Source organism: Chiloscyllium punctatum, chromosome 5, assembly GCF_047496795.1.
Source record: "Chiloscyllium punctatum isolate Juve2018m chromosome 5, sChiPun1.3, whole genome shotgun sequence".
Classification (NCBI taxonomy): Eukaryota; Metazoa; Chordata; class Chondrichthyes; order Orectolobiformes; family Hemiscylliidae; genus Chiloscyllium; species Chiloscyllium punctatum.
In genome coordinates, this window is record NC_092743.1 from 32,600,674 (window position 1) to 32,628,163 (window position 27,490).

The window sequence follows — 27,490 nt, forward strand, 5'->3', positions numbered from 1 at the left end:
GTTAAACAAGAGCTCTGAAGGAACTGGAAATTTTACTTTTCAGGTACCCAGGCCTAGATGGTCACATTATTGGATGTACCCTCTCCAAAATCATTTTGGGGCTACAAATATAGAAGTCCTGCCCCCAATTCTGACAGATTCTTTTTTCACTGACTGGGGGACAGGAAGGGAGACTGAAGTCATACGTGGGGAGTCCTGCATCCATCTGATTGACTGGTAGCTCTGAAATCCCAGTAGCACCAAAAGGTGTGGTCACTGCATTGTTCTGATGTCTGGAGTCTGGATATCTTCAATAGAAGAGGGGTAAAGCGGTGCTGTTGTAAGCTAATAAACATTTATTGGCTAATTACACTATTTCGAATTTGGACTGATGCAGGACTTCATCAGAACCTTCCTCTCTGGGTTGCAGCTACATATGATTTAGCATCATCTTTTATTACTGATGATACACTCAAACAAATTAACTTAATAGCTACTAGCCTCTCAGATGACTGATGAACTGCTGGGATTACAAGCAGTCCTGAGGGGAAGGTGAAGGTGTATTCTGGGCTTCAGGTAGGCAGTAAGGCTGAGGAAGGGTATTGGGTTAGAGAGCCTAGGGAATAGAGAAGAGCAAAAGGCAGGTACCGTCAGAGTGAAGGGTTAGGTTACCAAAAGGGTAGCTCCCAAGATAGGTATCCTACCTTTCTGCTCAACAGCCTATACTATCAAAGATTTTCCACTTTCCCTCTGACTCCATCCACAGACCAGAAAATTGTTGCAAAGTCATAATGTGGCCCTTAGTGGGGTAGTTAATTGTTCAGCTCAATGGGTTTAAGGCAGTTGATGCTTTCTCACCTTCTGTAAGATGGAGTGCTGGTGCGAGGTAGGTGGAAAATGGTGGACTGACTACCCATTTTACTTTATGTGCACTCTATCTACAAAACTGCAAGCAAGGATGTAACATTCATCCCATGGTAAGATATCTGAAAACTACAATACAAATGATCTTCCTCTGTACTGCACATCTCAGTGTGCTTTAATAATGAGATAAGGCAGGAGCCTGACATAATCCAGTGGTGACAATTTAATTTGATGACAGCAGTAACTCAACAAAATAAATTGCAAGAAAATACAATTACAGGAGATCAAATGTTTCCAATCTGAATGACTAAATGAATTGAGTAAAACTTACTTTCCTCATCAAATGGCACAGGACGACAATAGACGACCAGCTCTGATAATTCTAGTGCAATCTTCTTCCGTCTCTCCATTATTTTTCCTTCTTGCATCTGTTACAGTAAGAAACAGATACTTAACACAATTGTGGGATCAGTCTCACTACACCATCACCCCCTTCTGAAAAATTAAGACGGACACTAAATATCAACTCTTCCAGCAATGACCACATCCTGAGAATGAAAAGCCAAATTTTATTTTGTTTGTTTTGGAGATGCTGGTGTTGGACTGGGATGTACAAAGTTAAAAGTCACACAACACAAGTTTATAGTCCAACAGGTTTATTTGGAAGCACTGGCTTTTGGAGCGCTGCTCCATCAGGTGGTTCTGGAGTATAAGATCGTAAGACACAGAATTTATAGCAAAAGTTGACAATGTGATGTAACCGAAATTATATATTGAAAAAGACCTGGATTATTTGTTAAGTCTGTCATCTTTTAGAATGAACATGTTGATTTCAGTTCTTTAATACATAAATTGCAGAATTTTTTAAAAACGTTACATTCCCAAGTGAACTGTAACAATTGGTGTCATGTCGGCCCAGATAACGAATTTAAGGTGTGAGATGCCTGTGTGAGACTGGGGGTCTGTGCCTGCATACAAAGTGTCCTTGCAGCAGAATTGCAATGAAATGTTCCTTTGCAATCCAAAATGCAGCACAGTAGGGCAGAAGTAATGTGCCATGATAATGTGAAGAAGTTGGAATGAATCTGGACCTGGTACATGGGTCTGCTGCCCTTGGAATGTGCCCTCTGGCTTTCATATTGGGTATTCTAAATGTCTACTTTGTCTAGTATGTGGGAGAATGGGAAATGGCGTATTAATAAGGCGAGATTAAATCGTATGAGGGTAATAATCTATGTAAATAAACCTCTTACTGCTCACTAGTGAAAATCTTATCTCAAGGTCAGGAACTTGCTGAGAAAACATGATTTATTCATCTTGGAGTTGAGAAGGGTCTCGCTTGACATCTCGTGTGTGTCTCCCAAATTTCCCACCATAGACCACATTGTTCAGAGTCTGACAGCATTACCCCTCCACCCAGAGCTTTTGGAGGATGCTGCTGCTAGATAAGGTTAGAGAGATTGACAGAGGAGCAATCATGGAGGGCTTGGACATATGTAAGTCATTGAGAAGAATAGTATCAGGACTTAGTATAGGGTAAATTATTCCCAGTCTGACTCCCTTAATCAAACCTTAATCAAATAGCTACTGGATTAAATTCATTAAAAGTGCATTCTGCTGCTGGAGAAAAAAAAGTCACCATTACCAATTAGGTGAAAGTGAGTACTGCAGATTATGAAGCTTAGAGTCGAGAGTGTGGTTCTGGAAAAGCACAGCAGGTCAGGCAGCATCTAAGGAGCAGGAGAATTGACATTTTGGGCAAAAGCCCTTCATCAGGAAAGGTCTTCCTAATAAAGGGCTTTTGACCGATTTCTCTGCTGCTTGGAGGCTGCCTGACCTATAGTGCTTTTCCAGCACCACACTCTCGACCATTACCAATTAGGCCTAATTTGTTGCATACATCTCCTTCAAGAATTGGATAAAGAAACTAAAAGCAATTGTTTTCTGTTTTCTGCACTTGAGAGCTTAATTGTGCCTAAACCTCCTAATGGTTATTATTTCACACTTACCCTAGCATCTGCATTCTGTGTTGCCTCTCGGATCTTTGCAGCCCAATCATTCAGATCCTCCTGACTATCTGCAGCCACGTCCAACATCTGCACTGGGTGGGACATTTGTTGGGAGTGGATGGTAAACACATAAGGCTTGCTTCCTTTCCCTTCCTTCTGGATAACTGCCAAGTGAACACAATTACAGTCACTTCATAAAGCATCCAATACATTTTTGAATCAGGAAATTGGCACTGGTTTGATGGGTGGGGAAGAAATTGAAGGAGCCGGGGAGTGATTGCTACTCTGTGAGATTGGACCTAACAGGAGGAAGTTTCTGAGTCCAAAGAGATTCAGAAGTTAAGTTTGAAATAGATGACTTATTGGTTTCTTGGTGTACTTCTCAAGGCTTCAAAAGGATGTTGTCGACTTTCTTTTGTACATCCTTCCTCTTTCCCTGATCACCCTCAAATGCTGCAAGACCCCATATAGGCAGGTCTAATCTCATAAATTCCTTCTTGTGACCTCTGGCCTAATTTTTGCTCCAACTGGGCAGTCAAGCAGTGGATGTGGTATGTTTTCTGAGGGACTGTGGGAACATTTATGCAAATGAACTCACCCCTTTCAGAAACAAGTTCCTAGGTTTGTTACCACATTGTGCATTAGCAAAGCATCTCTGATCAGAGGTTTGACTTTTTTAGAATATGGAAATCCTATAATACAGTTCATACAGAAAGTGTAACTTGCAAATTAACATCAATACTTGGACTTCTTCTGTACATTTTTTAGAACAATTGTGTTCCCACATATGAAGGAAGGATTAAAGTGCAGGTCTGTTCAGGAAATATGTCCTCGATGGAAAAATAAGCATCATTTTTGCTAAATTCTATCAACATGATTCACTGCCAAAATGTCTCTTATACCTGGGAAGTATCCCAGCTGGAAGACAAACGCAATAGCATGGGAAAACCACCACCTCCAAGATCCCCTCAGGTCACAGACTATCCCAACCTGAATGCATTAGTTGGTTGTTCATTGTTCACTGAATCAAAATTTTGGCACTCCTTAGCCTAAATTACTTTCACCCACAGACTACAGTGGTCCAACAAGAATGTTCAGAATATATCAAGGACATTAGGCTTGGGAAGTAAATGCTTGCACCCAAAGAATGAATATTGTAATAAAATGCTGATTTTCTTAAAGGCAGTATTCTGTCAAAACAAAGTGATTTAATTGTTTAAACAGGTATGTTAGTAATAAATGTTTGGTCTGCAGAAGTAGTAGAAATAGTCAATATTAGGTTACCAACTAACAGTTAATTAAAGAGCCAGTAGTGTTGTACTTGTTTCAAGAGTGGTCTTGTTTACCAGTCTGGCCATTCTGATTTGTCCTGCTTGTAGTAAATTGGCCAAGTCCTTCCTGCATGACCTTGAAGATAGACTTTATTGACAAGACGTATTGATTAGTTGTAAATCATGTCTATCTATTTTTCTTAATGCTGGTTTGGATATCAAACAACAATGAGATATAACTTGACGTTGCATGAGTCTTTTCAGCTCTCTTGAGCCCTGGTGAGATAGAGGGTTGAAGGAATTCTCATACACAAAAGCTTTCATCAAGGAATCATGCTTTAAGTCTTGGAAATTAGCACAGAAACATGCAAGAGCTCTGGGACTTGGTTTTAGAACTGTTAGCTATCAAATATTCCATTACTTTGAGCATTCTGTCTATTGATCGATTATAGTCTGTGATTTTTCTGTTCTCTTAATAGACACTAATTAGTAGCTGCCCTTTTCTTATTCGATGTACAAAGTCACAGTCATCAATCAAACTATTTTCACTGACCTACCTTGGCATACAATTTACAGGTTTGAACTCTTTTTGTTTAATGCCAAGCTTATGCCTGCTCTTCCTCTGACTCTAAACCTGGAACACAGCTCACCACATATGGCTGGGTCTCCAACAAACTTGACACCACAATCTAGATCTTCTCCACTATACCTCTCTATCTCTTCCTTAAGTTATCTGTAAGATACGTCCTGAACAGATTTCTGTTTAAATATTGCCTTCGGGTCCTGTAAATCCATCTGAATGGACAGAAGACTTACATCTGAAAGATGAAACCTTTGAAAATGCATCACTCCCTCAGAAGTACCAGCCTAGGTTAGATATTTAAGCCTCTGGAGTTAGATTCAAATCCACAACCTTCTGATTCAAAGGCAAATGTGCAATCACTGAACCATGTCTGACATTAAAGGAAATCCTTCCAATTGGGACTGTGGTATTCCAAATTGGCTTTAGACATATTGCTGGGGAAGTGTCCAGGGAGCTCTGCTGGGAATTGCTGTGCTGCAACTGACCTATGAGTGCTTAGCAAATAACTTTAATTCATATGGATATTTATAGCATCAAAGGAGGTCACTTAGCTTGTTTGTACCTTTGTTTGCTAGTTTATTTGTAAAGATATTTGCAATCTGTTTCTTTCTGTACTGCTATAGCATTGTCATGGACACCTATGAACTTAGTAAACAGTTCACTCAAAGTTGGTCATTGGTCATTTTCTGTTGCTTATTATAATACAAAGTTTAATAGAAAACAAGAATAATATAAGGGAGCATACGATTTTGCAAGACTCCTCACCGACATGACATGTTGGAACATCAATAAATCCTTTGAGGAAACTTCCCAGTGGACTGTTTTCCACAGACTGCAGATACAGAAGAGATCATACAAGTTACAAAATCATACCTCTATCTAGACAATTTCAGATAGCTCTATATGTATACAGTTATAAAAGCTCTATATGTATACAGTTATCCTCAGTATCCATCACACATAAGTGACATACTGCCACGTGCAAATTTCTGAGACTTGCTTAAAAAGAGAAGGGCCGTTTATTTCTAATCTGCAAAGAGATACTAAACACTGAGTGTATGATTACAACATGCAACAAAACAAAAGGTCATAGAGTCAGCACGTGACCAGCTCCCATAGTCTCAGCATTGGAAATCTAACCTTTGGGTGGATTTTTTTTCCTTCTTCCATGGAATATTAGCATCACTAGCAAAGTCAATGTTTATTTTCCTTAAAAACACTGAAAAAACTGCGGATGCTGAAAATCAAAAACAAGTATGGAAATTGCTGGCAAAACACCACAGGTCTGGCAGCAACTGAATTCTGAAGAAGGGTCACTGGACCTGAAATGTTAACTATGATTTCTGTCCACAGATGCTGCCAGACCTGTTGAGTTTTTCAAGCAATTATATTTGTTTTTGTTCGTTGCCCATCCCAATTTTCCTTTAAGAGTGGGGCTTGAGCTGCTCTCTTGAACTGCTACAGTCCATGTGGTGTAGATATACCCAATTTGTTGTTTGAGGGGAATTGCCTTTACCTTTTCTCACTGCAGCAAGGCTGAGGCTAAGAGGTCAGTCTATGGGGAACTGCTTGGACAGTGCCTCACTGCCATTCCATTGCAGAGTTACTGAGGGAGTGTGTGCAACCTATAGAAGACCCAAGTGAATCCTCCTCTCCAAAGTATCTACTTTAGATCCATTAAATTGACAGAATTGTCCCAGTAAGTGTGGAAGCACTAGGAAGATAAAGGAAGTGACAAACTAACAAGGATCAAATTAAAAGGATGGACTTTGCAAGGTCAAGTTTTAAGTAGCTTTGTTTGACAACAAGCCCATTCTCTTATTCTGGAATCTTCCTTCCCTTTCTCTCCCAGCTATTCCTCATATTGAATAAGAGTGTCACTCCTGGAATAATATAGTCTTACAGTTCAGGAGGCCATTCAGCTAATGGTACCTATGCCAGCCCTTTGAAAAACTGTCTAATTCAATCCACTTCCTCCATAATCCTGCAAATCTTTGTTTTCAAGTACATATTCTATTCCCATGTCAAAGTTTGCACTGAATCTGTTTTCACCATCCTTTCTGGTAGAGCATCTTAGAACATATTAACACACCAAATTTTTTTTAAAAAATCCTCTCCTCCCTTTTTTTCGACAAATTAAATCAGCATCCTTTACTTAATGATCCTCTTTTCAGTCTTAACATTTTTTTCACAATCTACTCCATCAAGTTTCAGACTTGTCTCTCAAATTTCTTCTTGCCCTTCTTTGTTCTAAGGTGAACAATCCTAGCTTCTCTGGAGTGTCCAGATAACTTAAGACCTTTTGTTGATGCCATTCTAATAGATCTCCTTTGCACCCTCTGAATGGCCTTGACTTCTTCAAGCCTGCTTCCAGGATGAAATATCCTTCCACTGAGGACTAACAGATACCAAACAATTGCTCACCGCTTCATCCTGTTCAGGGACAAGTGTGTTGGTTATCTCCTCCACATAGTTTGCTGGAAACCACAGCTGTTTTTTACCTCCATAGTCTCCTCGCCACCTGAGGGGGGAGGGGGAGTTGGGGTAGGGGTAAGAGGTATTCAGGATGAGGAAAGGACAGCTAGTGAAAAACAGGAAATAAACTATCTTTGATAACATTTCCACTTTTTCTGTCACTTTCTGTTTTAAGTTGTTTTATTCTGCTCTTGGCTTTTCATTTACTGTTCACTATCATCATTTAGCATTATTGTAGCAATAAGCCATTGACATACCATACAGAAGAAAAGACAGAGACATTGCTCTACCACATTCTTCACTTCTCTTTGCTGACTTCTTGTAGTTTGACCAACTCATCATCCGATATTTTCCACTTTCAATCTTTAGATACAAAGGCTCATGTTCCCATCTTTCATGTTTATTTTGCAACATGTCAAGTTCTTTTCCTTTATTTCCCCACTTAATTTTTTTGTTCTCCACATTTATAATCCCAGTTAATACCAAAACCTATGTTGTTAAAATTTCAATCTTGAAAAGTAATCTGTTGCTAAAGTAAACTCACCATCCACCATCTTGCTTGTCGACATTGTGGATCAGAGCCTGTTTACAGAAGGATAGCTCATCCTCTCTCTGTGCTTTGTAATCATACAGTGCTTTGACTGTGCACTAGAAGAGAGCAGAGTTAGAGTTTCGCTAAAATGGGATATTATTACATAATCATTCAGGAATGGACAATATTGTCCTAATTTTTGTTTTGATTTTTAATATACTTTTCAGGTTTCAGTGTAGGGGATGGCTAGGAGACCTGTTTTACCCTCAGCCCTTTGGTCAGTGGGAGGTACCCAACGGACTGCACCTCAGAAAGCAGATGCCATAACTTGTATCAAGTTGGAAATCAAGCTATCCAAGCCAGTCTAGAGTTTCTTTTCATATGTGTTCATGGGGTGAGGGCATTCCTGTCTAGACCAGCATCTATTGTCCATTACTAATTGTTCAGTTAAGAATCAATAGTATTGGTCTGGGTCTGGAATCACATGCTTACCAGATCAGGTAAGAATGGCAGATTTCCTTTCCTAAAGGATATTAGTGAACCAGATGGGTTTTATAAAATTTGACAATAGTCATGTTCACCATTAGGTCAGCTTTCATTTTTCCCAGTAATTATTTATCATTTGCCATGTTGGAATTTTAACTCATATACCCTAGAACGTTAACTTAGGGTTCTGGATTGCTACTCTTTGTGCCATTCCCAGTATACCATAGGATTACATTGAGTTGTGCTTTCTGTTCCATCAGAACAGCCTCTAAATAACACCACCAACAACAATATTTGCATATTCCACACTGGCAATTGAGTGAAATGCCAAATTGGTACCTAATTTTTTTCTTGCCCACGAGGAATTGTATTAAGATGGCGGCAAATTTACTTTGCTCCTCAAAACCAATACAGAAAGGAAATTTTCATCTCAGTAGCCTGCACTAATATGCACCCAAGAGGTGAATGGACAGCATTACAGCTGTTGCAACACCGAGCCCCATAAGCCAAGATACTGTTTCATCTCTAACATACCCTTGCAGTTGGCATCTTATTGGCTTCAACATAAAAATGAGGCGTCCGTACTTCATAAAGTGCTCCATAATCCAGTTCCTGAAGGCAAAGTAATCAGTAATCAGTGAAGGACAGAGTCTGATGAGTGAATCTCTACAACAGGAATAACAGCAACTAAATATTGAGTTGGGGATTATTATTTATTTTGAAAAATAATGTTAATTTTTTTCAACCATTTTGGTCTTTTTAAAATTTTACTCTTTATTGAAGGAGTGACTAGACTGTTTACTCTTAGGTCCCTGACCAAATTTAGCTATGGTTAGGTATGTGATTGGGCTCCTGCTAGTTATCCACCTATTCCTCCTTCCAAAGGAAAGACAACTTTCACTAAATGAATATTTGTTTAAAAAACTTTAACAATAAAGAAATAAGGATCTAGCAGTTATATAAGATCTTTTACTGATACTTGAAGTACCATAATACTGAATAGTGAATGAAATAATTTAGAAACGTCATCGCTATTGTAGTACAGACAATGCAGCAACACAGTAAGTTCCCACAAACAACCAGTGATGTTAGACAGATAACCTATTTTTGTGATATTAGGTAATGGATAAATTCAGGCCAGGGATTGAGGATATTGCTATAAAATAGTGCAAGGGATTGCCAACATCAATTTGAAAGGGTACAATGAGTTTTTGCATAATTTCTCAGCTTATAGCTAGTGACACTTGAGCAGCACTAGTATTGACAATGAAGAATTTCTCGGCTACTGAGCCGGGGAGTCAGCCTAGAGTACAGGAGTACTCTGACATCTCTGGAGTGGGTTTGTTGCTGCTGAGGCATTTATGTTTGGTGCAGAGTGAGTGGAGAGGTTATGGGGCAGTGGGGATCATGTTTTAGTGGAGTGCACGTCAGTGGCCTTATAGTAAAGGTCATTGGAGGAAATGTCCTCGTCATGAAGGCTCTCCGGGTAGATATCTGGATTTCGAGAGTATTTGAAAATACTTTCTGGATCCACTACATTCTTGTCTGACAAGATCCTTGGCTAATCTGGCTAAAAGTGGTTAAATTTCACAAACAGAATGACAATAGGTCCTCAGCATCATCAGTGCATTGAAAGCTAGAGCTGTTTTTCTGGCATAAGCTTGACTGCGCACTCAATTTCCGGATCCAGGTAAAGCAGGAAGTGGGCAGGTTGGAGAAAACAGATTTCTGACACTTTCACCCTCCAATCCTAACCACCCCACGCCAAATTTCTCCCGTTCATTCAATTAAAGTTCAATGCAATTACAATGGGAGGATCATGGTAGATATCTGAAGCACATCTGAGCAGAGCTGCCAATCACTTGCCTGAACTCTGCTTCTCCTTCCTGCGACCCATCTGTCTCTCATACAAGTATCCAAAAGTAAATAACTCAAAAATGAAATGTGAAGCAATGAAACCTCCACTTGCTCACTTACTGTTGTACCCATCTTCTCCAAAGTTTCCTCGTTGATTGGGTACCGCAGTTTCATTTTACGATACAGAGGGTGCTTTTCATAATAATTCACCAGGTCCACTAGGCTCTCAAATTCTGCTGAGCTTCCGAGCATGAAGAGACGGCCCTCCTGTTGGATCCGGCAGTGTTTAATTTTCCCCTCCGCCCTGGAAATCAAGAAGTGTTTTGTATGCAAAACTAGAAATCTATTTTCACAGTGATTAGTGGATGAGGAACCAAATTCCCAAGGGGCCTACAACCCTCTGAATTAATTTATTGACTTCTTCTTGAATAAATCTTCATGTTACCCTTCTTTTGATCATTCTGACAGCTGCCAGTGCCAGGACTACAATATTTTCCCATTTTCGGGTTCTTGGTGAGTGTGGGGCACCCCAGAGCGGGTTTGCTCAGGTTAGATGCATGACAAAGCTCCCTCTCTTCAGCTTCCAATTGCATGCATCCAACTCAAACCCAAAGAATGCCTCCTAATTGACATAATATTTTTAGATTCATCACATCAACTATGGAATGGCTGCTTTGAGTGAGATCATCAAACTTGACCTGATTTGGGAGCAGTTCTGGTTATTGAACTGAGAAAGCCTAAAACAATCTTTCCAATCAATAGGTGTGATTTAGCCTAACTCTAAGCCATTGGTCTGGACTGGATATGAACTTAGATCTTGAGTTAAAATGCAAACAGGTAATGATAACAGGATCAACAACATTTTTCTCTTGTTAATGTTCATAGTTTTCCTCCGCAAGAGCAGTTGGTCTACTCATTATTTGAGTCTATGACCCATGTAAAATAAAAGGATCACTTGTGAAATTTGTGTTGTGTAATTCAGGAGGGAGCTTAAAAGTGTGTTGCTGGAAAAGCACAGCAGGTCAGGCAGCATCAAAGGAACAGGAGAATCGATGTTTCGGGCATAAGCCCTTCTTCAGGAATGAGGAGGGTATGCCAAGTAGGCTAAGATAAAAGGTAGGGAGGAGGGACTTGGGGGAGGGGCGTTGGGAATACGATAGGTGGAAGGAGGTTAAGGTGAGGGTGATAGGCCGAAGAGGGGGTGGGGGCGGAGAGGTCGGGAAGAAGATTGCAGGTCAAGAAGGCGGTGCTGAGTCTGAGGGTTGGGACTGAGAAAAGGTGGGGGGAGGGGAAATGAGCAAGCTGGAGAAATCTGCTTTAATCCCTTGCGGTTGGAGGGTTCCTAGGCAGAAGATGAGGCACTCTTCCTCCAGGCGTCATGTTGCCATGGTCTGGTGATGGAGGAGGCCAAGGACCTGCATGTCCTTGGCGGAGTGGGAGGGGGAGTTAAAATGTTCAGCCACAGGGTGGTTGGGTTGGTTGATGCGGGTGTCTCAGAGGTGTTCTCTGAAACATTCCGCAAGTAGGCGGCCTGTCTCCCCAATGTATAGGAGGCTACGTCGGGTGCAGCGGATGCAGTCAATGATGTGTGTGGAGGTGCAGGTGAATTTCTGACGGATATGGAAGGATCCCTTGGAGCCTTGGAGGGAAGTGATGGGGGAGGTGTGGGCGCAAGTTTTGCATTTCTTGCAGTTGCAGGGGAAGGTGCTGGGAGTGGAGGTTGGATTGGTGGGGGGTGTGGATCTGACGAGGGAGTCGCGGAGGGAGTGGTCTTTCCGGAATGCTGATAGGGGTGGGGAGGGAAATATATCCTTGGTGGTGGGGTCTGTTTGGAGGTGGCGGAAATGACGAAGGATGATACGATGTATCTGGAGGTTGGTGGGGTGGTAGGTGAGGACCAGTGGGGTTCTGTCCTGGTGTCGATTGGAGGGGCGGGGTTCAAGGCCGGAGGAGCAGGAAGTGGAGGAGATGCGGTGGAGAGCATTGTCAACCACGTCTGAGGGGAAATTGCGGTCTTTGAAGAAGGAGGCCATCTGGGTTGTTCGGTATTGGAATTGGTCCTCCTGGGAGCAGATGTGACGAAGGCGAAGGAATTGGGAATATGGGATGGCGTTTTTACAGGGGGCAGGGTGGGAGGAGGTGTAATCTAGGTAGTTGTGGGAGTCAGTCGGTTTATAATAAACGTCCGTGTTGAGTCAGTCGTCCGAGATAGAAATGGAGAGGTCGAGGAAGGGGAGGGAGGAGTCTGAGACGGTCCAGGTAAATTTGAGGTTGGGGTGGAAGGTGTTGGTAAAGTGGATGAACTGTTCAACCTCCTCGTGGGAGCACAAAGTAGCGCCGATACAGTCATCGATGTAGCGAAGGAAAAGGTGGAGGGTGGTGCCAGTGTAGCTGCGGAAGATGGACTGTTCCACATATCTGACAAAGAGGCAGGCATAGCTGGGGCCCATGCGGGTGCCCATGGCTACTCCTTTGGTTTGGAGGAAGTGGGAGGATTGGAAAGAAAAGTTGTTCAGGGTGAGGACCAGTTCAGTCAGTCGAAGGAGGGTGTCAGTGGGAGGGTACTGGTTGGTACGGCGGGAAAGGAAGAAGCGGAGGGCTTTGAGACCTTCATGATGGGGGATGGAGGTGTATAGGGACTGGATGTCCATGGTGAAGATAAGGCGTTGGGGGCAGGGGAAGCGAAAATCAGGGAGGAGGTGGAGGGCGTGGGTGGTGTCCCGAACGTAGGTGAGGAGTTCTTGGACTAAGGGGGACAGGACCGTGTCGAGGTATGCAGTGATGAGTTCGGTGGGGCAGGAGCAGGCTGAGACAATGGGTCAGCCGGGGCAGTCAGGTTTGTGGATTTTGGGCAGGAGGTAGAAATGGGCGGTGTGGGGTTGTGGGACTATGAGGTTGGAGGCGGTGGACGGGAGATGTGTAATTCAGTCATGACATTTGCGATCACTCACCGAAACGATATGGCATATGAGTTGAATTCATTTCGTTTGCGCACTAAGAAGGCTCCATCCCGTGGTACTCTCATGAGCATGTGCTCAGCCTGTAGTCGTGTCAGGTTGGCATGGTACCACCTGAAGGAAAACAGAGCCTTGTAATCATATTCCAAAAGTTGCTATCACCAAAGCATTTCTTGATTTAATTCACATTTTCTCTTGCTCTTGTTGCATGCTGCTACCTTAAACTGATTCACAAATCAACAAAATACAGAAAAAGAAGCAACATGTTTTGCCAAAGGAGTACTTTGTGAGGTTCCTGTGACAACATGCATAGCAGACCAAGTAAAGCATCAACAGTCTTTGGCTTCTTAGTTTAAAAAGCTGAGGTGAATGCATTTGAGGTAACACTCACTCTTTACTTTCATGAGCATTTGGTTGTGGTACTGGGTCAGTCAGTCTCATCTCAAATTCGTTACAACGCAGTGGAACCTCCCGGTAATGGCTGATCAAGGTATAGAGGCTGTCAAAGACCAGGTTATCAGTCAGGTAGAACTTGGTGGTGCCAGCTTCTTGGCGTGAATGGATGCGGCAATGTTGAACTCTCCCCGATCTCCTGTGAAAAGAGGAGTTTCTGAATCAGACCAAAATCAACTGATTGTGAAGAACAAGTAAAATTTATATAAAGAAAGCAAGTTCTCTGGACCTTGTCTTTATAAATCTTTTGTCGCTAAGGATATCACCCCTAACCCAAGGTTCATCTCCAAAACGCACAATGGGGTGGCATGGTGGCTCAGTGGTTAGCACTGCTGCCTCACAGCATTAGAGACCCGGGTTCAATTCCAGCCTCGGGCAACTTTCTGTGCGGAGTTTGCACATTCTCCCTGTGTCTGCGTGGGTTTCCTCTGGGTGCTCCGGTTTCCTTCCATAGTCCAAAGATATGCAGGCCAGGTGAATTGGCCATGTTAAATTGCCCATAGTGTTAGGTGCATTAGTCAGAGGGAAATTGGTCTGAGTGGATTACTCTTTGGTAGATCATTGTGAACTGGTTGGGCTGAAGGGCCTGTTTCCACACTGGAGGGAATCTAATCTAATGCAATGAAGGTTTTCCTCCAAGATTTCACTTACTGTAAACTCGTTATAGTAAATAAAAACCAAAACAACTGCAGATGCTGTAAATCAGAGACAAACATAGAAATTGCTGGTAAAGCTCAGCTGGTCTGGCAGCATCTGTGGAGAGAAATCAGAGTTATTGTTTCAGGTCCAGTGGCCCTTCCTCAGACCCTTCTGAAGAACAGTCACTCAACCTGAAATGTTAACTCTGATTTCTCTCCACAGATGCTGCCAGACCTGCTGAGCTTTACCAGCAATTTCTATTTTTAAACTCCTTATACTGTTTGACTAAGCTTGTCTAATCACATGTCCTTGTACAGTGATTGATTGCTTTATCCTGTGTGTGGACTCATTCGTAGAGAGAAAATTTTAGTCAGAGAACTTTGATTATAGTATATTAAAAGTTCTGTAAAGGTTTACGATGTTTAAAGATTAGTAAATTTTATCTTAAATTTATATTATGAATCAGGACACACAGAACCTGCTAAAAACCATCAGATCAGACCAGGAGACTCACTCAAATATAAGGAATCCAAGTGTGACCTTCGCAGAGCCATGAAGGCAGCCAAGGGCCAATACCGATCTAAATTAGAGACCCAGACAGACACCCGGCGACTATGGCAAGGACTGAATGACATCACAAGTTCTAAAAAGAGACAGTGCAAGATAACAGACAATGGCATGTCCCTCCCAGATCGTCTCAACGCCTGCTATACTTGCTTTGAACAGAATTTCGGCGGAGAGGTAACACCTATTCCGACAAGTCCTGACAAACCTATCCCAACAATCACTGCATCAGAGGTTAGATCAGTTTTCGTTCATATGAATCAAAGGAAAGGACTAGATGAAGTACCAGGCCGTGCACTCAGAGCATGCGCACATCAACTGGCAGAGGTCTTCTCGGACATCTTCAACCTTTCCCTGCAGCAGGCCACTGTCCCTGCCTGTTTCAAGAGGGCCAACATCATCCCTGTGCCTAAGAAGGCTCATGCAGCATGTCTCAATGCCTACCGCCCAGTGGCCCTAACTTCAGTGGGTCATGAAGTGCTTTGAAAGGCTGGTCATGATATTAATCAACTCCAGCCTCCCCACTACTCTTGACCCACTCCAATTTGCCAATCGGACCAACAGATCCATGCCAGATGCCATATTACTTGCCCTTCACTCCTCCCTAGAACATTTTGACACCAAAAACAGCTATGTAAGAATCCTACTCATTGACTACAGTTCAGACTTCAACACTATTATCTCCTCGAAACTGATTACTAAACTTAATGATCTCGGACTAAACCCCACTCTCTGCAACCGGGTCCTCAGCTTCATGAGTCACAGACCACAATCAGTGAAGACTGGGGACAATATTTCATCCTCACTAACATTCAACACTGGAGCCCCCCAAGGGTGCATACTCAGCCCCCTACTGTACTCACTGTATACCAATGACTGCGTTGCCAAATATCAGACTAAGGCAATTTACAAGTTCGCTGATGACACCACCGTATTCGGTCGAATCTCAGATGGCAATGAAACAGAATACAGACGGAAGGTGGAAGACCTGAAAAAATGGTGCACTGAAAACAGCCTAGTTCTCAGTGCTGGCAAAAACAAGGAACTCATTATTGACTTTCAGCAGGATGTTACTCATGCTCCCCTACACATTAACAGCACAGAGTTGGAATGAGTGGAGAGTGTCAAGCTCCTGGGAGTGGTCATCCACAACAAGCTTTCTTGGACTCTTCATGTGGACGGACTGGTTACAAAGGCCCAGCAACATCTCTTCTTCCTCAAGCAGCTGAGGAAATTTGGCATAATGACGAATACCCTTGCCAACGTTTATAGGTGCGCCATCAAGAGCATTCTGCCTGGATGTATCACTACCTGGTATGGCAACTGTACCATTCATGATTGGAGACATTTACAGAGAGTGGTGAACTCGGCCTAGACAATCACAAAGGCTAACCTCCCATCTATAGAATCCGTCTGTCAAGGAAAGGCCGCCAGCATTCTCAAAGATCCACCCCACCCTGGCAATGTTTTTCTACAACCTCTACCATTGGAGAGAAGATACAGAAGCCTGAACACACGCACCAGCCGGTTTTGTAACAGTTTCTACCCTAGTGTTGTTGAATACTGAATGGACTCTCAAACTCTTAACATTCACATGTACCTGTGTTTTTTTGTTTTTGCCACTGTTAACTATTATTTACTTATCAGTGCTACTTAACTCTGTGATCTGCCTGTATTGCTCTTAAGACAAAGCTTTTCACTGTGCCTCGGTACAGGTGACAATAAATTCAATTCAATTCAATTAATTTAGAACTAGCATTACCCTGTGAATAACTTCATTACTCTGTGAATCCCTTCATTAAGTCATTCTATATTTACTTGTGCACAATACACTGGCTGTGACCAGCCAGCTTGGAGTCAGTCCCTGAAGTGAGAAGACTATCTGAATCCCCTGTTTATTTCTGTCAGCCAGGGCTCCCTCATTGACTCAAGTTAACAACCCCAATCAAGGATCTCATAGTCAATGAGATCCACTTGTCCCTCATTCCAATCACTACACTCTGAAATAAATCAAATAAGTAAGATATGCAGTAACCCAATTCAAACATGACATTAGACAACAAGGATATTGGACAACAGTTTAAATCTATTGGGCCCAGCACCTTTACTTTGTTCACTGGAAGGCCCTCTCATGTCCTAGGTGGATGGACTTAGATCTACTTGCTTTCTATGGGGATGGACAGTTAGAATGTAGCAGTAGTCCTTAAGAAATTGATACTTATGGATTGGATTGAAGTGGAAGGCCAAGGAATATTCAAGCAGCTCATGGAATAGACATCAACGTTTCAGATGTAGTAATTGATCTTAGAAAACATTCCAGTCCAAAAAAAGGTAAGATAATTGAAGAGCTACCACTGAAATTGTGAGTCCATTCACAATACCAAAGCATTTCGCTTCTACATGTAAATGTAACACAGTAACCAATTAAATGACTGATGTTCAATTACAGTTTGTTCTGCTATAATGCAGTAGGTCCATTCTCGTGCAATCCCATGTTATAACAAAATTGTGTAATAGCAGCAACGTTTAAACTAATGGGGATGAAATCACGTTAAAAACCAATTCATGAGTTAAAAGTTTGTGCTTGAGAAACAGTGTCTCCAATTCGTCAATCCTGTTGCAGCAAATGTGCATTAACGAAACATGCGTCATAGCAGAATGGCCTGTAATTGAAAACACTCCCATCTCATGAATTGAGGAATATCTCCTTATGAAGCACAATGATTTAACCTTTAAAAAAAGCCATAGTATTGGCAGCTCAGGTTGAATTTGGCATGCTAGATTCCAAGAGGTCAGCAAAGAATGGACCAGACACAGTCGCCCACCAACTTAACAGCAAGAGTTATGGACCAGGAGATCTCTGCAATCCCCCCCCCAATGCAGGATCCATTGTATTCAGAAACCCTCAAAACACTGCCTAAGCTGTAGAAATGTTCACCAAATCCCAACAAAAGTGCAACTCATGCTCCAAGTAGAATCATTTTATGAAGGTCGAAGTAGACTTAATTGCTTTGACAAATGTAAAAGATCATTTCCTGACAATTAGGAATCCTACAATGTCCTGACAGTGACAAAACTTTCAGCAGGAATGGCAGATTAAACGTGTATGTTAGGATGGGGCGGTGTGGGTGCAGTGGCAATGGTTCCAGGGATCATGGTTCAAATCCCATTAGGTGAAATTTGTATTTAAAAATTTGGAATTAAATCTAGCCTAATAGTGACAGTGTAGTGATTGTTTTAAATCCTATCTGATTTACTAGTGTTCAGGGTGACCTGGTGGCCCTCACAGTGCCAGGGACCTGGGCACGATTCCAGCCACGGGCGACTGTCTGTGTGGAGTTTGCACATTTTCCCTGTGTCTACATGGGTTTCCTCTGGATGCTCCGGTTTCCTCCCACAATCCAAATGATGTGCAGGTTAGGTGGATTGGCCATGCTAAATTGCCCAGAGTGTTAGGTGCATTAGTCAGAGGGAATTGGATCTGAGTGGATTACTTTTCGGAGAGTCGGTGTGGATTTGTTGGGCCAGATGGCCTGTTTTCACACTGTAGGAAATCTAATCGAAGGAAGAAAGTCTGCCAACCTTACCTATCTGGCCTGCATGTGACACTTAACTGCTCCTTGGGCAACTTGGGATAGGCAATAAATACAGGCCTGATCAGAGACAGCCACATTTCAAGAACAAATGAAAAAAAAAGTAGAATGTAATAAGCTTTAGTCAGAAGAGAGTCTTGATGGAAACTTGAAGACAAAGGTTATTTGGCATGCATATCTTCATTGCTCAGACCATGAATAAAGGAGTTGGGATATCATCTTGCAGTTTGAACAGGATGTTGGTGAGGCCATTTTGCACTACCATGTACAGTTCTTGTCACCTGCTATAGGAAGGATATTATTGAATTGGAGAGGGTGCAGAAAAGATTTACAATGACGTTAATAGGACTGGAGGATTTGAATTATAAGGAGAGGCTGGATAAGCTGGTTCTTTTTTTCACTAGAGTATAGAATGTTGAGGGGTGATCTTGGGGAGTTCACAACTAGAGGACTTAATTTTAAGGTGAGAGGAGAAAGATTTAAAACATACCTCGTAGAATCCCTACAGTGTGGAAGCAGGCCATTTGGCCAATCAAGTCCACACCGCCCCTCATAACAGCATCCTACACATAGCATTTAGACTTAAATATGAAAGGTTTAGAGGGATCTGGGCCAAATGCAGACAAATGGAACTAGTTTAGTTTGGGAAACTTAGTCAGCATGAATGAGTTAGACCAAAGGGTCTGTTTCCATGCTGTATAACTCTATCGCTCTAAATGGTCAAATTGTACCTCCAAGCTTGTACCATTACCGAAGCAGATCAAGAAGTTGAAGAAACCCAAAATTTCTCTATTAGAGTCCACAGAGTCATAGAGATGTACAGCACAGAAATAAACCCTTCCATCCAACTCATCCATGCTGACCAGATATCCTAACCTAATCTAGTCCCATTTGCCAGCACTTGGCCCATATTCTTCTAAACCCTTCCTATTTATTTACCTATCCAGATGTCTTTTAAATGTTGCAATTGTACCAGCCTCCACCATTTCCTCTGTCAGCTCATTCCATACATGCACCACCCTCTGTGTGAAAAAGTTGCCCATTAGTTCCCTTTTAAATCTTTCCTCACTTACCTTAAACTTAGGTCCTCTAGTTCTGGACTCCCCCATCCCAGGGAAAAGACCTTGTCTATTTACCCTATCCATGTCTCTCAAGATTTTATAAACCTCTATACGGTCACTCCTCAGCTTCTAATTCTCCAGCCCATTCAGCCTCTCCCTGTAGCTCAAACCTCCAAACCTGATAACATTCTTGTAAGTCTTTTCTGAACCTAACACCAAATGAAATACAATCTACTTGACAGCAAATAAATGGAGATATTCTGAGGACAGTGATTATGAGGTTACGTTTTCCTTTAATTTCTGTGATATTGATCGTCCACCTCATCAAGCTGATCACAGAGAATCACAACATATTTGTAACAGTAAACATCAGAAACGCACATCAGTCAAATTAATTTCATACAGCGAGGAATCAGGGAAGAATATTAAAAAATGACATGATGTATTTATGCTTGATTTTTTAATTATTTAATTGCCAATTTACAACCTCTTTAAAAAGTACTTAGATCAGCCTTGACGTATCATAGCATTCAAGGCTATGGACCCTGTGCTGGAAAGTGAGACTAATGTAGATTTTCTACATTTTTGGTGGTATGGACTCAATGGGCTGAAAGGTCTCTCCCGTACTGTACCACATTCAATTATTCTAATCGGATCACTACTTAAAAGGAAAAAAATGTTTGCATATGCCCGGCTGACCGTGCTTGATTGTTTTACTCTGTGGGTGGAGCTAGTGAATTCAGTGACTGCCTTCTGAATCTCAGAGAAACCTGAGAGAAATGTTGCTTCTTACTATGACTGTAAAGTTCTGAGATGTTTTAAATCATTTAGACAAACTGTTTGGATTTTGAGAACTAGAATAATCTTTGCCTTGCTTTGAAATAAATCAGAAAAGACAGATGTACAGTAATTCAGTCCAAAGATAACACAACCACATCCTAAATACCATGTGAAGATTTAGTCTCCTTATTTAAGCAAATGTACTGAAGGCAGTTCAGGGGAAGATTGATGCACAAAATGAGTGATTGGCGATAGGGTGAACAGGCTGGGTTTGTTTAGAAGAGTGAAGAGTAATTTATTTGAAGGTCTTTAATAGTCTTGAAGTGCATAATAGTCTTGACAACATGGATGTGGAAGGGATGTTTCCTCTTGTGGATCAGTCCAGAACTAGGGTTATTGTTTTAAAGTTGGGTGCTGTTCTTTTAGGGCAGATATGGGGAGGGTTTTTACTCTCATATAGTTATGTAAGTTTGGAACTCTCTGCCTCATAAAGAAGAGGCAATGCAGTGATTCATTATTTTCAAGACAGAGTTAAATAGATTGTTGTTAAGAAAGGGAATCTAAGGTTTTCAAAAGCAGATGTGAATATGGAATTCAACATACAAACAGGTCAACTACCATGTTATTGAGCAGGCTTGAGGGGCTGAATAGCCTACTTTGGCTCCTACTTCATATGTTTGAATATATGTCCTCCTTATTTCAATCGCACCATTATTGAGACTGGCCAAATGGAGACCAAGAAACACTTGTCACAGGTTCAAATGGGAAGCTATTTTAAAATGGCTGAAACAACTCAACTAGTATCTGTCACCAAGTCACCCTTTACTTACATAGAGAATCCTGCTCTCAGAGTGAACAGGATATCTGACACACCTATTCTTATCTATCAGCCAGGGCTCCCTGTTTGGACCAGATTAACAACTCCAATCAGAAACTCATATTCTATGAGGTTCACCCAGTTGAACTTGTTACAATCACTACAATGATCTTTTTTCATTTATATTACAGAAGCCTTGATCTGTCTTCCTCGTTTCCCTTGTCTTTTGCTTCATAGTAAGAAAAAGGTGAACGTGCTGAAGCGAATCTTTGGCTTTACATGGAAATAAACTTTCAAATCCACTGAGAGCTTTGGGTGAGGGAGAGTGAGACTACAAACAACCCTGGTTTGGAAAGTAATGAGCTTATGAGTTTGAAAAGAAACTGATTAACCACTGAAAGAACTGATGTCAATTAGGGAAAAGAAGCATGGATATCAAATGAAAGAAAACATTCAACAAAATGTTGTCATAGACAGATTATCACAGTAATGACAGAACTTCAAGTGTATATCCAACTATTTCTGATTGTGATGAGAGCTTCCAGCTCAGTCATCCTTTCAGTCAGTAGGATTCAGACTCCCACCACCATATGGGTGAACAAAACATATACCTCATCTCCTACCACCATTTATCATGAATCTGTTAGTTATTGACATACTACTGAGGAAAATCAGTCCTTTCAACCAATTCAATGAAGGCTTTTCATAATTTTATTCAGCTCAAATAAATCTACCTTGGCCACCATTATTCTCAGGAAACTAACCTCATACTATCCATTCTTTTCTCATGGCTAAAATTCTGAATATCTTGCAATATTTCCCTAAAACTTCTCTGTATCTTTTCTACTGGAAACCTTCTGTATTTCTGTAGTGCAGTTATGAGAACTGGATACAGTACTCTACCTGTGGTCTAACTCGTGTTTATGTCCCCGTTGTGGCATAATCCTACCTCTCTTACCCCTATGTTTTGGCTGATAAAGCAAATGATCAGATTCACCTTATCATCATCAAGGATCACTGTGCAAATACTGTAAATTCCGAATGTATCATAATACTTCTCAGTATCCAATGATTTTATGTATTACTTTATCTTGTCTGTCCTTCCAAATACATAATCTCACACTTCTTTGGTTAGAATTTTATTCACAATATTACTGCCTCACTTATATCTTTTTGCAGCTTTCCTATCTTACAGCTTTCCTCCTTACTATCCACCCATACAACCAATTTTTGTACAATCGGCAAACTTCTTAATCATGACCATTACATTGAAATCTAAATTATTTACATGATCAAAAAAGGATCTGAGTACTCAGCTCATCCAATCGAACTTACATCTGACGCTACTGTACTAATCAATGAGAGTTGAGTTTCATCCATATTTGTCTTTAATGCAAACAAAGTGCTGGGGTTATTTCTTTCCGTTGTCAGCATCAATTACTCTGAGATCATCTAAAATTTCATAGACTCAGAGTAAATCTCAGAGATCTTTCCAATGTCAGCCAAGGACATTTCTACTTCTAAGTGTAAATTCATTCATAGATTCTCTAAGTGAGTGTTCCAATTAAGAGTTGATGGTTTTAATCAATTTAACTTGAGTTGACAATAACACAATTTCACTTTGCAAGCCTATATCTAACACAGCGATAGACAGAGAAAGAGAGAGAGAGAGAGAGAGAGAAATAATTTCTTTCCGTCAGTCTCAGGCTCAGACTAAAATTACATCCTGGTAGTAGAGCCGAATACAATTCATCTCATTATATACATCACTTAGCTCCTGTCCTGCAGAACACCTCACATTACTCGAGACTCCACTCTTCTCAGGCTTAACCAATACTGAATAGGTAAAATAATGAAATGGTCAATCATTGTCTGGTTTCCAAAGTTGCTGATCCCTACTGATTGAATAGACCTGACAGATTTGCACTTGCCAGCTGTCAGATTAGCACCAAACTGTGAGGATTTACAAGAAAGGAAATAACTGTGTTGTTTCTATTATTATGTAACTGAAGATGTTTTCTAAACATGCTAACTAAGGGAAGTTACAGATATGATAGGGGGAATTTCTCACTCTTTTTAGCATACTTGTAGTTGCACAGTTAGGTTTTGCTTTGGGAAAAATGGGCAAAGTCATAATTTGCGCAGTTCAGAATCATTCCCTTTGTTCCTTGCCATGATTTGGCCATTCCTGGGATTGATCTGTTGAATCACAACTGTCCTCGTTTATATTGTTTTTCATTCTTTCATTCGATGTGGGTGGCAGTGGCTAAACCTGATTGCCCATCCTTAATTGCCTGTCAGAAGGTAGTGGTGATCCACACTCTGGAACTGTTGCTGGTGTAGGTACATACGCAATGACATTAGGATGATTTTGACCCAGTATACTGATGGGTGATTTAGTTTTAAATCAGAATGGTTTCTGGCTTGGAGGGGACCTTGGAAGTTGTCTTGTTCCTATGTGTTTACTGCCCTTGTCCTTCCAGGTGTGGTACTCAAGGGTTTGGAAGAAAGGAGGCATGATGAGTTGCTGCATTTTGTATGTGGCTACCACTGTGATGGATTGGACACCAATCAAATAGGCTGCTTTATCCTGGATGGCGTCAAGCTATTTGAGAACCTGGATCCATCCAGACAGGTGGGGTTTATTCCATCACACTCATGAATTGTCTCTTATAGATGGTGGATTGATTTTGGGGAGTCAGGAAGTGAGTTACTTGTTGTAGAATTCCTAGACGCTGTTTTGTTCTAATTTAACATTTAGTGACTTGTCCAGTTTGGATTCTGGTCAATTATAACCCCCACAAATTACAGGAGTAATGCAATTGAAGGTCAAAGAGGACAGTTCAATTCTCTCTTAGTGATGGCCACTGCCTATCACTTGTGCAATGCAAACATTGCTTGCTAATAATCAGCCCAAGCCTGAATTCTTGCTGCTCCTGGACATGGACTGAATGCAAAATTTGATTTCTGCTATCTAGGGGTGTCTACACTCTGTAGTCACTAACTCAACCTGTCACATTACACAATAACAAGTTAAATTTTATTCAGGATGTGGCCATCACTGGCCAGCATTTATTGCACATACAAAGTTGCCCACAGGGTAGTTAAGAATCAATCACATTGCTGTGGGCCTGGAATCACATATAGACCAGACCAGGTAGGGACAGTAGCTTCCATCCCTACATTAGTGAATCAGATGAGGTTTTCCTGACAAAGAACAGCAGTTTCATGGTCATCATTAATTTTAAATTTTAATTTTTTTTGTTAAAGTCAAATTTCACCAACTGCGATGGCAGGATTTGAATCTGGGTCACCAGATTGGTCTGTGGATCAATCATCTAGAGATAATACCAAAAGGCCATCAGCTTGCAAAGGTCCAGATTTCTGATTGATTCCAAAACTTGCTTCTCTAAGAATCTGTCTTGAAACCATTCTAGGAATTCTTCATCCAGGCTAATCCAGCCAGTCTGATTTTACGAGCTTATATATAAGGTATATGTATGGTTATATATAAGGTATATGTAAGGTATATATATATGGTATATAAAGTATATGTAAGGTATATAAGGTATATGTAAGGTATCATGTATGGTTACTGTCCCTTTACCACACGCCCCTGCTATTTCCTCTTGTAAACTTTGTCCTGCATTGTGGTTATTAGTATGGAGTCCATAGACCAACATCCCAGTCCAGACTTCTTTCCTCACTATTCCTCATCTCCAGCCAAACTGATTCTATATCCTGAAACCCATAGTGTGGGTTTCCTCTAGGTGTTCCGGTTTCCTCCCACAGTCCAAAGATGGGCAGGTCAGGAGAATTGGCCATGCTAAATTGCCCATGGTGTTAGGTGCATTAGTCAGAGGGAAATGTGTCGGGCTGGGTTACTCTTCGGAGGGTTGGTGTGGACTTGTTGGGCCAAAGATCCTGTTTCCACACTGTAGGGGAATCTAATCTAATCTAATCTCCTGACTCTAACTAGTCAGGTTATCTCTAATTAGTGGATAAATGCCATCCTTGATTAACATAATACCCCTTCACCTAATGAACATACAAGTTAGGAGCAGGAGGAGGCCATTCAGCCCCTTGAGCCTGTTCCACCATTCAATAGGATCATGGCTGATCTGATTGAGGCCTCAACCTGCAAGCTAACCTTCAGAGAATCCAAACTAGTCTCTTTGTGCTCCAGATTTCTGAAATCTTACAAGAGGAAATCTTTAGAAATCTACATCTCTATTCTTCCGACCATTGCGCACTCTGTATTCCATCTACCACTTCTTTGCCCACTCCTCTTGCCTGTCCAAGTCCTTCTGTAGCCTTCCCACATCCTCAACACCATTGGGCTCTCCACCTATCTTTGTGTCATCTGCAAATTTAGTACAACACCCTCAGTTCATTTGTCCCAATTGTTCACGTATAATGTGAATAGTTGTGATTCCAACACTGACTCCTGCTGAATTCCACCATGCCATCCTAGCATAAGCACTGGTGAGATAGTTTGGAGGATCATGTGAGAGGGACAATGAAGACTTTCATAACATTAGGAGCACAAAGCCCCATTTTCCAACTATAACGAAGTGAGATTCTTGCAATCAAGCACTGAGAGGACTACTTACATCCATCAACTTCCTTATTATTAAATCATCTTACCTCGTTGATATGCAGTCTCCCATTCTTGCAGCCACTGGTTAGAAACTAGACGGTGACAATTCCCGATATGGAAGGTAGAGCAGTCTCTTGCAATTCTATGATGCTGTGTGTTCCTCCAGACCTCCATCAAACCCAAAATCTCAGAGCACACTCCATGGGCAGCCAGCAAACAGACCCACCCATTCAGTGGGTCCTCAGTTCCCATCAGCAAAGTGGAGTGCCAATGATCTACTGACTGATATATCCAGGACAAATGTTTTAAAAGTTCAGTGCAAATGTGGGCACACAGCACTGGACTTGGTGAATGGCTGGGCTTTAAAAATAACACCAGTGCCAGGAACCGGCAGTGGCCAACACGTCCACATGTGGCAAGAGGGAGAATAAAATGAGCAGGGTGCCATAGTGCACAAGTAATGATGTAAGTTTGGGAAGTGGAAATTTTTTTTGTGCCAGTGTTCCTTTGCAGATCTGAACTCAATTCTTATTGCTTCTGACAAGGTTACCCCACCATCATCTCCCACATTGCTCATGCTTGTGCATTGTGATTGGAGCTGGAGGAGTAGTGCATGGAAGGGTCAGGGAATACTTAAGAAATATGTAGAGCACTAAATATTATCATATCATGCCTACCTCTTCAGAACATATAAGGAGCACAGGTCACAGGAAGACTCATTAACACATTGTTTCCTCTCATTCTGGCTTTTTCTCTTTTCTCTATCAAGGGCATTGCTGGGAAGACCAGCATTTATTGCTCATATCTAATTGCCCTTGAACTGAGTGGCTCACTAGGACATTTTGGAGGGTTGTTGAGGGTCAACTCCATTGCTGGGAGTCTAGTGTTATATGTCAGATACCATACTTTCTTTCCTTGGATGGACATAAGTGAACTAGTTGGGTTTTTAGGATAATCAATGGTAGTTTCATGGTATGACTACTGCTGGCAATTTCATACCATAATTACAGAGACTAGCTTTGTATTTCAAATTCATTAACTGAATTGAAATTGCATCAGATGCTGTGGTGGGTTTGAATCCATGACCTCAGGGAATCAGCCTGACCTTCTGGAGTACTAGTCCCATAACATCATCATTACGCTGTACCACCTCTAAACCTAGATGTTACCTACCAGAAAGACAGAGTGTAGTCACCCACAAATGTTTCACTTTCCCGCACGAGGAAAGTGCCATCCTTTCCGCCAGTCTCTGTGCAGTACTCATGGAGAAGCTTCTCGGCTATCTGACGACCATCTCGCCCTCCACCGAGTTTCCCGTGGAACCATTTCTCGCTGAAGTGCAGATCGTTGTTGTTGAACTCCTGCTGATAACCACAAATTGCAGCAAAGTGTCACCATCTAACATCAGGCCTGATCACAAGATACTTGATGCATGACGCAGAGCACTGGCACTCACCAACTATTGATGGGGGACCACAAAATCCCATTAGTTTTTGCTTTTGAGTGTAGTCTTTGGAACACTGTACCACAGTGATTGAATGCAGATAGTGCAACTGATCCCAAATACAAGCAGACCGCTCCACTTCCCCACAGAAAGGAGAACAAAATCTAGGACCTATAATATTTATGACTACTTATTGTTTATTAGGGCCCCTTCATAAAGTATAGAAGCTGCAATGATTCTTATGCTTCTGGAATGTCACCCCAAATATTTTTTCCCCATATTTACTGCCAAAAAGTACAAACAATTGTATTAGTAAGTAAGCCCAATATGAAACAAACTATCTTGGTCACGGAGAATGGTGCTCTGGTTATATCTCATGCTATTTTAACTTTGGAAAGTAGCAGAATATATGGTCTATAAAACTGCTGCATAAGCCACCACCCAATACCCTAACCATTATACCATAATACTGCATAATATCACATACCAACTCAAAAGTTATTGCTTATGGGGAGTACAGTTATAC

At 41.5% G+C, this 27,490-nt stretch overlaps 1 protein-coding gene across 1 annotated transcript in view; it reads right to left on the reverse strand.

Annotated features, from left to right (window-relative positions):
* LOC140476966 (1-phosphatidylinositol 4,5-bisphosphate phosphodiesterase gamma-1-like) overlaps positions 1-27,490 on the reverse strand; it is a 217,236-nt gene that overhangs the window by 35,169 nt on the left and 154,577 nt on the right. The window contains exons 16-25 of the mRNA XM_072570007.1: positions 26,694-26,881; positions 13,405-13,605; positions 13,008-13,127; positions 10,177-10,360; positions 8,734-8,811; positions 7,726-7,829; positions 7,131-7,227; positions 5,472-5,538; positions 2,853-3,016; positions 1,175-1,271 (exon numbers count right to left, since the gene is read on the reverse strand). Of these exons, the coding sequence (XP_072426108.1) occupies positions 1,175-1,271; positions 2,853-3,016; positions 5,472-5,538; positions 7,131-7,227; positions 7,726-7,829; positions 8,734-8,811; positions 10,177-10,360; positions 13,008-13,127; positions 13,405-13,605; positions 26,694-26,881 (1,300 nt within the window). The remainder of the gene's footprint in view (positions 1-1,174; positions 1,272-2,852; positions 3,017-5,471; positions 5,539-7,130; positions 7,228-7,725; positions 7,830-8,733; positions 8,812-10,176; positions 10,361-13,007; positions 13,128-13,404; positions 13,606-26,693; positions 26,882-27,490) is intronic.